Here is a 14,628-nt window from a genome sequence, read left to right as displayed (position 1 = left end):
GGTGGCGCCGAGGGGCTTTACGCGGGGGGCAGGAGGTGCAGGGCGGCGCTGTTGGGGCGGGCGGCCAGCACGAAGGCGACGTTGTCCCGCAGGAAGCCGGGCCAGTCCACGGGCCTGCGGGCACACACGGGGTCACTGCGGCTGCCCCACGGTGGGGGTGTCCCCCCCCATCGCCACCATCCCCGTCTCACCTGGGCTCCTCCTGCTCCAGCGCACGCGGGGTCTTCTCCAGGCTCCTGCTGCTGCTGCTGCTGGCGGGGCTGCTCTCCGATATGGGCCCCACGTGGCTGATGCTGTGGGGAGGGGGGACTATGGGAACGGGGCACCCGTTTGTGTGCCCAGCACCTCTAAGGGGTGATGGGTTGTGGTGGAAACCCCGGCTCGCTCCAAGGGGGAGGTATCCCCATACCTGACGTTGCAGGATGGTGTCTCCTTGTGGTGCTTGCGGAACCAGGAGTGCCGGGCACGGCGGCACTCGGCCTCCCCGATGAAGCCGTCGTTGTCCTGGTCCAGGGCCAGGAAGGCTGCCCGCACGCGCTCCCGTTCCTTGGCGGTCAGCAGCCGCAGCAGTGCGTTCTGAGGGGCACAGAAGGGAATGGGGAGCATGGATGTCATGGCCATGGGTGCTGGACTTGGGTATCATGGCACAGGTGTTGGCTGTGGAAGCTGGACTTGGGTATCATGGTCATAGGAGCTGGCATTGGGTGTGATGGCAAAGGGAGTTAGCCATGGGTGTCATGGCAATGGGACCTGGCCATGGGTGCTGGCTGTGGGAGCTAGCCTTGGGTGTTACAGAGTGCTGGCCATGGGTACCATAGCAGTGGGTGTTGGCCATAGGAGCTGACCTTGCGTGCCATGGGCATGGGTGCTGGCCATAGGAACTGACCTTGCGTGCCATGGGCATGGGTGCTGGCCACAGGAACTGACCTTGCGTGCCATGGGAATGGGTGCTGGCCATAGGAACTGATCTTGTGTGCCATGGGCATGGGTGCTGGCCATGGGAGCCAGTCTCAGGTACTGGGGCCACGGGTGCTGGCCATGGGAACTGGACTTGGGTGTTACGGCCATGGATGCTATGGCCATGGGAGCCAATCCCAGGTTCTGTGGCCATGGGTGCTAGCCGTAGGAACTGACCTTAGGTGCCATGTGCATGAGTTTTGGCCTTGGGAGCTGGCCTTGGGTGTCATGGTAATGGGTGCAGCCCGCTGGAGCTGGCCCCTAGACCCACAGCTGTACCTGTGGCCGTAGTTTCTGCAGCAGCTGGATGGACTCATGGGAGAGGAAGTCGTGCCACTCAATGTGCCCCTTCTTGTCAGGGTCCAGGGCAGAGAACTGAAGGGTCGCTTGCTCCTCCTGCGCCTCGGCCATGGGCTGCTCAAACTGCTGCTTGTGCACCAGGTGCTTGTAGTGCAGGAAGTCATCCAGGGACAGGGAGGTCTCTGTGGGGTATGCATGGGCTGTGCAGTGCTCAGGATGGGGGGGATTCACCTCCCCAACCACCTGGGACCTGCTGTTGGTGGAATACACACCTGGAATGATCTTGCACTGCTTCATGGTCTCCATCAGGCTGTACATCTCTTCATCCGTCAGAAGCAGGTTGAGGTTGTCCTGGGGTGGGGGGCAGAGAGGAGCCGTGGGGCAAAGGCATGGGATGGGGGGAGCACCTGGCTGCGCTGTGGCACAGGGATCCCTTGAAAGCACGTGGATGCAGGCACACAGAAAGGCATGGAGTGCTGCGTCACCCAGGGGTGCTACAGTGGGGTGGCTCCGCACCCCTGGTCTTCGTGTGCCTAGCAGGACATTTGTGGTGCCGTATCCCCACCAAGGTGCTGTGAGGCTGGCTGCAGCAGAGGGGATGTGGCAAAGGTCTACTCTCCCCTGATGCCTCCCCATCAGGCCAAAGCAGTGGCAGGAGCTGGGGAGCAGCAGGTTCCCCATCGCCCTGCACCAGGCTGAGATGTGAGACCCTGCTCCTCACCCTGTGGAGCACCCACCCCGCCACAGAAGCCCCCGGTACCCCCCACCCCCTGCACTCACGCAGTAGTAGCAGCTCCAGCCCGTCTCGGTGTGCGCCGTCTCGGTCACCTCCACGGCGCTGTTGTTCTGCAGGTAGCCCATGCGGCGCAGGCAGCCGTCGTGGTACACCCGGCTGCAGACGCGGCACGGAAAGAGGCTCTCGGCCGTCCACACCTCACAGATCTCACACATCTCGTCGTTATGGACCTGGGGGACATGGGCAGGTGCTCAGAGGGGGCAATGGGCACAGGGGGTGGCTTCTCAAGGTGGGGGTTAAGGTGGGGTTGGGTGTTGGGTGAGAGGATGGGATTGTGTGGGGCTGGCGTAGGGAATCGGTGGGTGGTGGGGTTGTAGGGGCATGGCTGGTTGGGTTAGAGGAGGGTGAATGTGGATCATGAATGGAGGGTGAATGGCAGGAGGGACTGGGGTTGTTGGTTCTTTGGGGTGCAGCGTGGTAGGTGTGGATGGCTGGGCTGTGGGTTGTAGGTTGGCTGTAGTGTGGATGGGTGGAAGTGCTGATCTGTGGGTTAGCTGGTTGTAGTTGTGGGTGGGTTAGCTGTAAGTAGGATGGGCTGGGGTGTAGGCTTGTTTGGGTGGGTGGATGGGTGGGTAGGGTCATGGGTGAGGATGGGTGGGCTGTAGGACTGTGGGCATAGGCAGATAAGCTGTTGGGTTGTAGTGGGCTGAGCTGTAAGGGTCTCAGTGTGGATGGATGGCTTGAGTTGAGGGCTGACAAACATAGAATCACAGAATAGACTGGGCTGGGAGGGACCTTAAAACTCATTCAGTTCCAACCCCCTGCCATGGGCATGAACACCTTCCACTAGAGCAGGTTGCTCCAAGCCCCATCCAACCTGGCCTTGAACGTTGCGAGGGATGGGACAGCCACAGCTTCTCTGGGTAACCTGTGCCAGCACCTCACCCTCACAAGGAAGAGCTTCTTCCTTATATCCGATTTAAATCTCCCCTCTGCTAGTTCAAAGCCATTCCCCTTTGTCCTGTCCCTACAGGCCCTTGTCCAAAGCCCCTCTCCAGCTTTCCTGTAACACCTTTAGGCACTGGAGCTGCTCTAAGGTCCCCCCTTAAGGAACCTTCTCTTCTCCAGGCTGACCCAGCCCATCTCTCTCAGCCTGGCTCCAGAGCAGAGCTGCTCCAGCCCCCGCAGCATCTCTGTGGCCTCTTCTGGACTCCCTCAAGCAGGTCCACATCCTTCTTGTGCTGGGGGCCTCAGAGCTGGAGCTGTCTGTGCCCAGCACTGACCTCTCCTCCCCACGACAGGGTCTCTCCAGCGCACAGTTTCACACTCCCCCCCCATGACATCTGCAGCCCCCCCACTGATCCCCTCCATGGGGCTCCGCCGTGCCCGGTGACCCTGCCCCTGCTCCGTGCCCCCCCGGCGCTGCCGGCGCAGCGCTGCACCGCCCCATCCCCGCTCGTTGCTCACCTGCTCCCTCTGCAGGCTGATGTCGGGGGGTTCATCATCGCCCAGCTCCCGCTTGGGCCGGATGAAGGCGGGAGGCGTGAACCTGTTGGCCCGGTCGAACTCCTCCGGCTCCACGCCGCGGCCATCCCGCAGCCGTTCCCAGGCCGCCTTCCCCGCGCTGGTCTCCTCGGGCTGGGAGGGCCCCGCCGACGCCTCGTCCTCTCCCTCCTGCACCGACTGCTCCAGCGTCCCCCGACGGGCGTCCCCTGCCCCTGCGCGCCGCCGCGTCGAGGGCTGCTCCCGCAGCCCGTCCTTAAAGGCTGACACGGCCAAGCTGACCTTCTGCACCTTCTCCACCGTCTGCCGCCTGGACATCAGCACCCCCATGGCTCTGTGCGGGGGAAGGAAAGTGCTCAGAGATAAAGGTGCTGTGCTGCTGCTGCACCCCTTCCCTGCGCTGTGCCTCTGGCCCCAAAAGGGTGTCCCCCAGCTTTCTCATAGCTCAGGGTAGGGAGAAATGGGGGCTGCTTGGTGGGGAGGTGCTGGAGTCATCCGTGGTGGCCATGGGGAGGTGGACCTGAAGTAATGTGGGGTTCTGGCTGTGGAGGGCCTGGGTGCTGATGGTAGAATTGGGGGAGCAAGCAGGGAGCTGCTTTGGGGCACCCACATCCTGACTCTACATCCTTGCTCTGTGGATTCCACGTTAACAAGAAACACATCCCAGCCATTTCCACACCAGAGCAGGAATCCTGGAGGGATTTGGACCAGCTCTAACCCTGCCTTTTGTGTGCATCTCCTTTCTGCCTTGGAGAAAGCTTTGTCCAGCCGAGGGTGAGAGGTGTCCTCCCCACAGTTCTGCCCAGGGCTAGGGCATAGTAGAGCTGGTGCTGGGTCTCAGCTTCCTTAAATCTCTTTTTACCCCCAGCCTCTCTTGGATTCACATGCCCATGTGTACGTGTGTGTGCTGCTGCCTTGATTGCTGGGTATCCCGTATTCTTCCAACAGCCATGTTGAGAAGCTGGGCCATGTAGGAGGGTGCAGGAGGGAGTGGAACAGTGCATGGATCTGGGGCTCATGGGTCCTGAGAAGGGGTTTTGGCCACAGGACTGGGAGAAGACCTTCTTAGGCTAAAATAGGGGGCGGCAACAGCAGCAGCAGCAGCAGGTTGGGGTGAGCTGAAGCTGTGGAGAAGCAGGATTTGCTCTCCAGCAGTGTGGGGCACAACATCCCCCTGCAGCACTGGGGTTGTGCTATGGAAGACGTTGCAGCCAAGAGAGGCATTCCCAGCTGGTGCCCAGGGACCAGGAGGCATCACTCGCTGGGGGCCCATCAGCGCAGCCATCTCCTGTGCTGCCAGCCACAGCAGGGGAGTCCCCAGGTATCGGGATAATGAGCAGCAGTGCTCGCACTGCGCCAGGGTCTCCCGCCGCTGCGGTGCTGGGGGGCCTGCCCATGGATAATTGCTGCTGCCCCACACCCGCAGTGCTGAGCGGCGCTGGCAGGCGGCTCCAACATGTGATGTGTGTGATTCCCAGCCTGCCCCCTCCGCCGCGGGACCATCTGCGTGCTCATTCCCACGCGGAGCCGGGCGTGTGACACATGAAGGCCCCGTCCTGGCGCGCTGGTCCCGGCACACCCGTGGGAAGGGGGTATTGGCACCCATGGGTGCCCTGATGGTGCTTGGGCCTTAGCAAAGGTTGGGAGCGGGGAAGCGCTGCAGGCACGTGTCCGAGCCACAGCAACAGCATCCCTGCGGCTGTGCCAGTGGGAGGGAAGACACCGGAGCCTCCTCACCGTGCCACCACCACCTCATGCCTGGATGGCTCAGGATTCATCAGCTGTGGGCAGCATCAGCACTGATGCTGGGCAGCGTTTTGGCTCTGCCTTCGAGTCATTTGGCTGGGGGCACTGCAGGGGGATCCCTCCCAAAGGGCTGCGTTTGCAGCACTGAGCATTGGGTGGATCCTGCCCTAGGTAGAAGCAGGGTGGAGGGGGTGCAGAGGGGCTGTGCTCATGGAGAAGAGCAAGAAGAGGGGTGTGTGTCCCAGCTCTCGGCACACCAGTCTGCTAAGTAGCTAAACTGGTGATCCTGGTCCCCAGCATGCTGGTAGCATCTCCCCACAGCACTGTGGGGCTCAAGGTGGCACCCTGCAGCATGGCAGGGCAGCCATGGGGTGGCTGGAGTATGGGCCTGCTGTAATCCCCCCCATAATCAGGTTCCCCTGGTGTTCATGGCATGGTCACACATGCCCTGTCACTGCTGGAAGATCCCAGGCCATCTCCCTGCTTCCCGTGCACTCCCAAGTGTGGTGTCACCAGCTGTTGTGTGCCTGGAGTCTGGAGGGCATCACTCCTGTCACAGCTTGCATCTGTTCTCAGCCCCACTGCCCTCCCTGCAGCTAGGGCTGCACAGCTGGGCTCTACCTGCACATCTGGGGGCTGGATGGCTTCTGTCTCCTGACCCTGCTGCTTCTCCACAGGCTCCGATGCTCCTCATATACCCTAAAACTGGTCTGCGCTCCCCAGGCCCCCTGACTCCCCATGTCCTATCTGACTCTCACACAGATCCGGGCCAGGCTCAAGGTTCTTCCAGGCTTGGGTGGTCGTCCTTTTCCCGGGGTCTGTGGATGTAGGGAGGGGGTACTGTGGCACCCCATAGCATCCCAGTTACATGTCTGTATCCCCACATGTTCCTAGGGGACAATGTCTCTGGTGCTGTTTCTGTCCCCTGGGTGAGGACCCTGTTCACCTTGTCCTGAGGTGCCAGGGCATTGCCCTTGGTGCTGGGTGCCAGCGTGGGGGCTATTTTTAGGTCCTCCCCCTGGAGGAGCTAAATCTGTGCATGGGCTGGAGCTGCCTGCAAAGAGCTCTGCCAGCACCAGGGCCTGTCGCAGCGGATGGTGGGCACGTTCCCACCCTCTTCCCATCCCTTGCTTCCTGCTCCCTGTTTCCTTGCCCCGTCCCCTGGGCAGAACCCATTCCCCACACTCTTCTGGTGGGGATTTGCTCCTTGGTACTTCATCCCTGCAGCAAAACATTGAATCAGAAGGCACTTTATCTCCCTAGCACCCATTGACTCATCTTTCCCAGCCCCATGCATGGGGAAACTGAGGCTTGGAGGCAAGGCTTGTGCAGCTGGGGTGAGGATCAGCTTGGTTTAGGTGGGGATGGGGTGCACTGGTGGGACAGGGCTGATGGCTCTGCAGGAGGAAGCAGCAGGGCAAAGCATCCCGATGCAGAGCCAGTGGTGCTTGCAAAGCCTCCTTTCTAACAATGGGAGCGGGGAGCACCTATATCTGATGCTGAGGTTGTGGGGTGCCCGGCTTGGCTGCAAGGGTGCAGGATGGTGGGTGACGGGTGGGTGACAGGCAGGTGGGTGTATTGCAGCGCAGCCGGGTGTTGTGGTGGCTGCGAGCACAGGATGGATACGGTGAGAGTGTATGTCTGTGTGTGGGGTGGATGCATTAGTGGCAGATGTGCTATGGGGTGGATGTATTAGGGATGGATGTGTTAGAGATGGATGTGTTAGGAGTGGGTGTATTGGGGTGGATGTTTATGGGATAGATGTGTTTTTAGGGTTGGATATGTTAGGAGTGGATGTGCTATGGGGTTGATGTGTTTTTAGGGGTGGATGCTTTAGGGGTGGATGTGCTATGGGGTGGTGGTATCCGGGATGGATGTGTTAGGGGTGGATCTGCTATGGGGTGGTGGTTTCAGGGATGGATGTTTTAGGGGTGGATGTGTGTGTTAGGGATGGATGTGTTAGGGGTGGATCTGCTATGGGGTGGTGGTATCCGGGATGGATGTGTTAGGGGTGGATGTGTGTGTTAGGGGTGGATGTATTAGGAATGGATGTATTAGGGGTGGATCTGCTATGGGCTTGTGGTATCAGGGATGGATGTGGTTAGGGGTGGATGTGTGTGTTAGGGATGGATGTGTGTGTTAGGGATGGATGTGTGTGTTAGGGATGGATGTGTTAGGGATGGGTGTGTTAGGGATAGATGTGTTAGGGATGGATGTATTAGGGTTGGATGTATTAGGGGTGGATGTGTCTGGAGTGGATGTCTTTTTAAGATTGGATATTTTTAGGGATGAATTCGTGTGTATGGGGTGGATGTGTGTGTTAGGGGTAGATGTGTTATGGTGTGGATGTGTTAGGGGTGGATTTGTTTTTAGGGGTGGATGCATTAACAGTGGATGTGTGTCTATGGGTTGGATGTGTTAGGGGTGCATGTATTTTTAGGGGTCGATATATTAGGGGTGGGTGTGCATGTTAGGGGTGGATGCACTGGGAGTGGTTGTGTTAGGGGTAGATTTGTTAGGGGTGGTTGTGTGTGTTAGGGGCGCCATGGTCTAGTGTGAGGTGTCCCTGCCTGTGGCAGGGGGTTTGGAAGTAGGTGATCTTAAGGTCCTTTCCAACCCTAATCTGACCATTCTGTTATTCTATGATTCTATGTGTTGGGGGTGTGTGTGTGTGTTGAGTAGATGCATTTTGGTGTGGATGCATTAAGGGTGCATGTGGTAGGGATGGATGTGTTACGGGGTGAGTCTGTTAGGAGTGGATGTGGATCAGGTGGATGTATGTTTTAGGGTAGGATGCATTAGGGGTGGATATATTTGGAGTGGATATATTAGGGGTGGGCTTGTTAGGGTTGGATGCTTTATGTTGTGGATGATTTAGGGGTGTATGTGGGAGGGATGGATCTGTTATGGGGTGGATATGTTAGGAGTAGATGTGTGTGCTAGGGTTGGATGCATTAGATGTGTGTGTTTGGCATGTATGTGTTTGAGGGATGTGTGCTAGTGGTGTATGTGTTTCGTGTGTGTGTGTTAGGGGTGTATGTGTTAGGGGTGTGTTTTAGGGGTGTGTGTGTTGGGGTGTGTGTGTTAGGGGTGTGAGTGTTGGGCTGTGTGTGTTGGGCTGTGTGTGTTGTAGGTGTATGTGTTAGGGGTGTGTGTTAGGGGTGTTTGTGTTGGTGTATGTGTGTTAGGGGTGTATGTGCTGCAGGGTGGACGCGTTGTGGGGTGTATGTGCTGTGGTGTGGCTGGCAGCATGGGGCGGGTGTTACGGTCAGTGGGGGGGTGAGGGCTGGGGGTGTTGCAGTGGCTGTGGGCGCACACGGTGGGTGCTGGCTTTGGGTGCAGGGGAATTGCAGAGCAGTGGGTGCGAGGTGGTGGCTGAGGCTGTGCGTGGGGTGCAGGCTGCGCTGTTGTGGTGCCTGGTGGTGCCATGGGGAGCTGGAGCACAAGCCATAGTGTCCAGGCTGCTGCCTCCCTGCCTGCCCCACCAGCAAACCAAAGGCCCGTGGGTGCTTTTGCTGGTGCACACCATGAGCAGGGTCCATGGCACCCTGCTCTGCACCATGAGCAGGACCCCCTCTGTGGCTCCCCGCTAGCAGGAAAGGATGCTCTGGTCCCCATGCCTTCCTGTAGCCCAGGCCTCCTCCCTGCCCTCGCCAGGCTCCTGGTGTTTCCATCCCATTCCAGTGTTGTGCCTGCAGGAGGGACCTGGGGGCAGAGGGATGTGGTCCAGATGGGGAGCACACCCTGAGGACCCAGGGTCTGAAGGGCACCGAGTGGGGCTGGGAGGAGCTGCTGTGTCTCTGGCACAGCCCTGCACACACTGCCAGCACTGCTGCCTGGGGAGAGCGGAGCCGGGCAGCACCAGCAGCAGGCTCTGCTTGTTGGGGTCTGTATCCCACCTCCCTGAGGTGGCTGGGGATGCCCAGAGGGGTCGGGCAGCATCCCCTTGTCCCCCTCTCCATGGCAGATGGCACTTGCTTGGTGCTGTGGCACTGCTGGGGATGCTGCTGTGAGGTGACCCGGTTGCCATGGGGCAGGGACTCCCTGGATGGTGGTACCCTCCCCTTCCTCTGCAGGGATGGGGGGGGGGGGGGGGGGGGGGGGGCCGGTGCCTAGGTCTGGGGGGTGGTTGGAGCCCTGTCTGTGCTGTGTCCCCACCCTGGGGACACGGAGCCGGTGCTGCTCTCCCTGTCGCGCCATGGCAGATTTTATAGGTGTGTCACACGCTTCTATCTCCCAGAGTGGGGTGAAAATGCCGTGACAGCAGAGTCCCTTCCCCTGCAGCAGACACGGCTCCTGACCAGGTCCCCCTTCTCCTCTCCCTCCCCAGCCCCTCTCCCAAACACCCACATGAGGACCTCGATGCTTGGGCAGGACCCTCCCACCCCATCCCCTTCCCTGCTCCCAGTCTCTCCATCCCAGGGAGCCAGCATCCCGGGGGGCAGCAAGGGGACCCACCTATGGGTATCATGATGTGTAGTCAGCCCGTGCCATGCCCCAGGCAAAGCGCCAACAGCAGCAAAAAAAGCCACTTACCAGGGTCAGGGTCTGTCTGGAGAGCACGAGCCCTAGAGAGCAGTCCACACGATGTCCATCACCGCTGCCTCTGGCCACGACCACCCTGTCTCCACCTGCAGATGCTCACCGCATCCCGTGCCCAGCGTGCGGCTCCCTGCCGGGGGATGGAGCAGGGAAGGCTGGTACCCGGAGAGCCAGAGCCCTGCACTTGCTGCTGGAGGATGCAGGAGACAGCGAGATGCTGTGAGCGGATGCCTGTGTCTAGCGCACACTCACACACACACACACTCACACGCACACGGAGGAAGCAGGGAGCTTGTGACTGGGGCTGAGCAGATGCAGCCTGGTTTGCTGTCCCTGTACCAATTGCTGCCTGAGCTGTGTTAAACAGCTCTATGAGACACGAAGCATGTTTTTTTTTTCACCCGGGCTGACGTTGGCTGGGAGATACCAATAAAAGCTTTCCCCGCATCCCCTCTGGCCCCGGGGGGATGAACCGCCTTTCCTCGAAGCAACCTGAAGGGCTACAGAGATGGGGATGCATCAGCAGAGGAGCAAAGGTCCCCCCTGCACACTATGGGCTATGTAAAGCCTCTGCTTTAACCTGATGGCTGCTGGTCAATGCTGCAGGCGGGCTGTCCTCGCCATGCCGTGGTGCAGCGGGGACATGGGGACTCCTGGCTACATGCAGCCCTGTGTTCCCAGTGCAATGCAGCGTCAGGGGGTTCAGTTCTACTGATCCCCAGGACTGGGTATCACCTGTATGTGCACACTGCAGGGCTGGGGGCTCGCTGGGTGCAAGGGGGGTGATGGGGCAGAGGGAGGCTGCTGGGCTGGAGAAGGCACTAATGCAGTGCTTCTGCAGGTGGGATACCCACACCATGTGCACTTCCAGCTGCCCCACAGTGACCTGGTGGAAATGGTCACTTGGACCCCCAACACCCTTTGGGATGGCATACCCCTGACTGAGGGGCTGTGCTTTTCCTTCAGGAGCTGCCAGCTGTACCTGGGGATGATTTAGGATGCAAAAACCTTTCAGTCCCTCTAGGAACAGTCTCCAGCCAGGCCTGGGATTAACACTGAAGGTTACAGCAGAGGGGCCTGGGCAGTGCCCAGCGGGTCCTCTCCTGGCTAAAGCAGAGGGATGCTCTGCTCAGTCCCACTGCATTGTTCCTGTCCTTGATGAGGGGGGAATCCCACATCCCAGCCTCACATCCCAACCATGCCAGGCCCTGTGCCCTCCATGGGGCAGGGCAGACATGCCAGCCCCACGGACGAGTGGGCCTGTGTGTGTGTTTCTGTCTGCACATGGGTTCAGGAGGCTGTGGTGGGGCAGTGGATGGGGAGGAACATCATCTTTCCCATGGGAAGCGTGGAGTTGGAGCCATGGGATGAAGGGCTAATGATGGCTGAAGCTTGCTAGCTCCCAGGGGATGTGGAGCATCACTCCTGGGGCCTTCTCCACCTCTGAAAAGGCCTGTGCTGGACCCAGCATCCGACACCACTGCAGGGGGCAGGGTAGCCTCGATGGGTGCTCCCAGCAGTGTATATGGGGCAGGTTTTGCTCCAGCCTCACTAGTGCCAGGCTGGTCCCTCACCCCTGAATGTGCTCCTCACCCTGTGCCACCCCTCCCTGGATGTGTGGGCACCAGTACGGGTCCCATAATACCAATACCTCCCATCACAGCCCCTTCCTGCTCAGGCAGGAGTGAGCTGAGACCATCTGCAGCTCATGTCATCCGCAAGCAGACCAGGGACTGGGAAAGGCCGTGCCTGTGTGCTCTGATGGGACATGAGCTTCCTTCCCTGCTGTGTGGAGATGTTCAAAGCCAGGATGCAGACAAGATTTATCTCCTTGTGGCTGTGAGGTCTTGTCTGGCTTCACTCCATCAGCAGTGGGAGCCTTACAAGGATCCTCCGGTCACTCTGACCTGTCCCATTCTTCATCCTTCCCCAGGGATGCTTCCCTTTAGGGTGAATCACATTTTGCATTATTTGACCTGGAAAAGCACTGTGATGCATGTGGGGTGGGGAACATGGAGCCCATCTGTGAATGAGGACAGAGGAAAACATGTTCGCAGGCGAACCCTGGCCCCGGAGGACTGGGGAAAGGGGAAGCAGAAATGAGGAGTGTGCCAGCGCTATATGAAAGCTTTAAGTGCCTCTGCAGGGAGAGCCTGCACCCAATGGACCCAGGGCCGAGTTCCTGGAAAAGCAAAGGCAAGGAGGAGCCCCAGCCCTACTCCTGCTTGAGCTGCACTGGGGATGGGGTTCCTGCTGCTGTTTGCCCTGGGAAACACAGCTGTAGCATAGCTAGGCTCCGTGTATGGGGCTGGCTGGGCCTGTGTGATGTATGGCAGCTCCTTGCTATCCACTGTGTGCACCATAGAGAGCTACATCCCAAATCCCCTCCTTCAAAGCACACCCGTCACTCTCCACCCCGCGCGAGATGCAGGATGCTGGGGGAGCAGGAGAACGCGGTCCCCCCCCTTGCCCTGCTTGCACAGCCAGAGCGTGGCTGCGGGTGCCTGTCAGCGATGGCAACAGGCTGGGAGAGCTCTTGGCAGCGCCGGCAGCGAGGAGGGCTGCAGGGGCGGAGGTGAGAGCTGAGCCTCAGCGGGAATGTGCATTTTTGTCAGCTCCCCCCCCAGCTCCGAAATCTCACATGACGCCCGCGTGTAGGTCACTGGCTGCTCCAGCGACGTGGAGTGTGGGCTCACCATCTGCGGATGCTTCTGGAGCCTGGGAATGCTGCCTCATGGCGCCGCGGCTTCATCCCGGCTACCCAGGCCGTGGGGAGTCATCACCTCGGGGAGGGGGCCCTGCGGGGAAGGGGTGAAGGGTTTGTGTTTGGATGGATGAGGGCACCCAAAGTTTTGGCTCCTGCTGGGAAGCAGGATCATCGTCGCTGTCAGCAGCATCAGCGCCTGCGCGAGCCGGCGTTCCTGCCAGTCAGCGGGGGGTGATGGAAGAGGGAACTTGTCAAAATAGCGAGATATCTTCCTTCAGGAGATTACAAGTTTGGCTGATGGAGATAATGGTGTTGATGCGCTGCGGGGAGGGTGCGGAGAGGCACCGGCGCACCGCGCGGTGTGCAGCTGGTTCAGGAGGGGACGATGATGCCAATGTCAGCATGAAATGGGATAAAAACCAGCTGTCTGATGGGCTGCTGTGTATGGCTGCGGGAAAGGGATGGCAGAGCTTTGGCCATTGCTGAGAACAAGAGGTGCAGGGGCAAGGTGCTCAGCAAGGGGGACCATGCGTGGTCCTTTCCAGCTGTCCCAGCCCATGCCTTTTATCCTAATGCGGGGTCCACATAGTGGAAGGGGATCAGAATTCCACCCATAGACTTAATCCACCAAGGATCCTGTTCTCCACCAGCACATCTCCTGGTGCTGGCTGTAGGCAGCACCTCCCAAGGCTACCCGCTGATGGCTGCTCTTCATGCCCACTGACAGCTGTCCACCATAGAATCATAGAATCACAGAATGGTTTGGGTTGGAAAGGACCTTAAGATCATCCAGTTCCAACCCCCTGCCATGGGCAGGGGCACCTCACACTAGGCCAGGTTACCCAAGGCTATGTCCAACCTGGCCTTGGACAGTGCTGGGGGTGGAGCATTCACCACTTCTTTGTGCACCCTGTGCCAGTGCCTCATGCCCACTGACTTCTCTCCATCACTGCCCATGGACATTCACACCGGGTTGTTGGTGTCTGTCTATCACATCCCTGGTCATCGACTCGGCTGTGGGGCTGCAGTGCTGGTTCCACTGCAGACTGTGATGAGGTGGTGGCTGCTCTGTGGCTCCTACTCCCTGCATTCACCCCGCCATGGCATCAGGAATGATGATGGGATTAGGGACAGATGCTTGGGTGCCCCGAGCAGGAGCTGTCAGTTGGTGCCAGCATGGGCACAGCCCCTCCTTTGGCCGCTGTCAGCAGCAGCGTGGCAACAACCCAAAGTAGGTTAAGATGCTGCAGATGCTGTGTGCCTTGTGTCTGTGGCACTGTGTTTGATCTCAGCTTTCCCCTCCCATCCCAGCACTGGAGCGTACAGCTTTTGCAGAGCAGCTTTGTGTGCACTGCCAGGGTGCACAGAGCTGGTTTTGCCCCCTCCTCAGCAGCTTCTGTAGGATGCAGAGCCCCCCCAGAACAAAAGCCCATAGCAGGATTCACCTGATGGAGCTATCTTCAGCCCCACAGCTCCACAGTTGGAGGCAGTATGGATGCACGTGGTAGCTGAAGTCCCTGCTGTGGCAGGGCAGGGCACTGGTTTGCATGGGTAGGAGGCACATCTCCTTTGCTCTATAGCGGCTTTGGGCTGAGCTCCCACTCCAGCCCAGTCCAGCATCCCTTCCTGGGCATGAGCACATTGTGGTCCCCATGGTGATTTTAGCTCCATGCAGAACCCTGTCCTGGCACAGAGATGAGCGCTGAGCTCCTCATGCTTGCCTGTGTCTGGCACAGCCCTCACCACCGTGTCTCTCCCCACACTTGCTGGGCTGAGCATCGGTGTCCCTGGATGTGCAGCCCTGAGTGGACAATGCACTCCAGAAGCTTCTCCAGCTGCTGGAAGTTGGAGATCCAGCCTGCAGCCGTTCCCATCCATCTTGGATGAGCCCCTGCCTGTGTCCTCCTTTCTCCTATCCTGCAGTGGCAGCTTTTCCCTGTAGACTGAGCTTTGGGGAGCTGAGTGTGAGAGCTCAGCACCATGCTACCTCATGCAGCCATTGCTCCTTCGTGAGCTGCCTTCACCCCTGTGATAAGGAGGAAGAGCTGGTGGGGAATAGTGTTAGGACCTGGGGATGGATTACGGAGAAAAGATGTGGTCTGATGAGCCAGATGGGTACCAAAATACCCCAAGGGGT

The 14,628-nt window shown here is 59.3% G+C and overlaps 1 protein-coding gene across 1 annotated transcript; it reads right to left on the bottom strand.

Moving 5' to 3' along the window:
• Nucleotides 1-10,162, bottom strand: PHF24 (PHD finger protein 24). The gene is made up of 8 exons (XM_057413665.1): nt 9,779-10,162; nt 3,461-3,830; nt 2,038-2,223; nt 1,530-1,608; nt 1,237-1,439; nt 410-576; nt 192-293; nt 1-114 (listed from the first exon to the last, which is right to left on the bottom strand). Exons 2-8 carry the CDS (start codon nt 3,824-3,826, stop codon nt 18-20), a joined length of 1,200 nt encoding a protein of 399 aa, XP_057269648.1. The 5' UTR covers nt 3,827-3,830; nt 9,779-10,162; the 3' UTR covers nt 1-17.
• Nucleotides 10,163-14,628: the final 4,466 nt, after the last annotated feature.

Source organism: Pezoporus wallicus, unplaced genomic scaffold, assembly GCF_028554395.1.
Source record: "Pezoporus wallicus isolate ANWC-B61680 ecotype Strahan unplaced genomic scaffold, APGP_CSIRO_Pwel_v1 contig_8776, whole genome shotgun sequence".
In the NCBI taxonomy this organism is placed as follows: Eukaryota; Metazoa; Chordata; class Aves; order Psittaciformes; family Psittacidae; genus Pezoporus; species Pezoporus wallicus.
Note: the sequence above shows the minus strand (reverse complement) of the source record. Positions and strands in the feature narration are given on the sequence as shown.

What these genes read in the sequence shown, in the direction of transcription:
- PHF24 (XM_057413665.1), bottom strand. Translation starts at nt 3,826, where the DNA reads ATGGGGGTGCTGATGTCCAGGCGGCAGACGGTGGAGAAGGTGCAGAAG. An exon ending in TCAGCCTGCAGAGGGAGCAG is followed by an intron (nt 2,224 to 3,460) that starts GTGAGCAACGAG and finishes CATGTCCCCCAG; the next exon opens with GTCCATAACGACGAGATGTG. An exon ending in GCTGGAGCTGCTACTACTGC is followed by an intron (nt 1,609 to 2,037) that starts GTGAGTGCAGGG and finishes CCCCCACCCCAG; the next exon opens with GACAACCTCAACCTGCTTCT.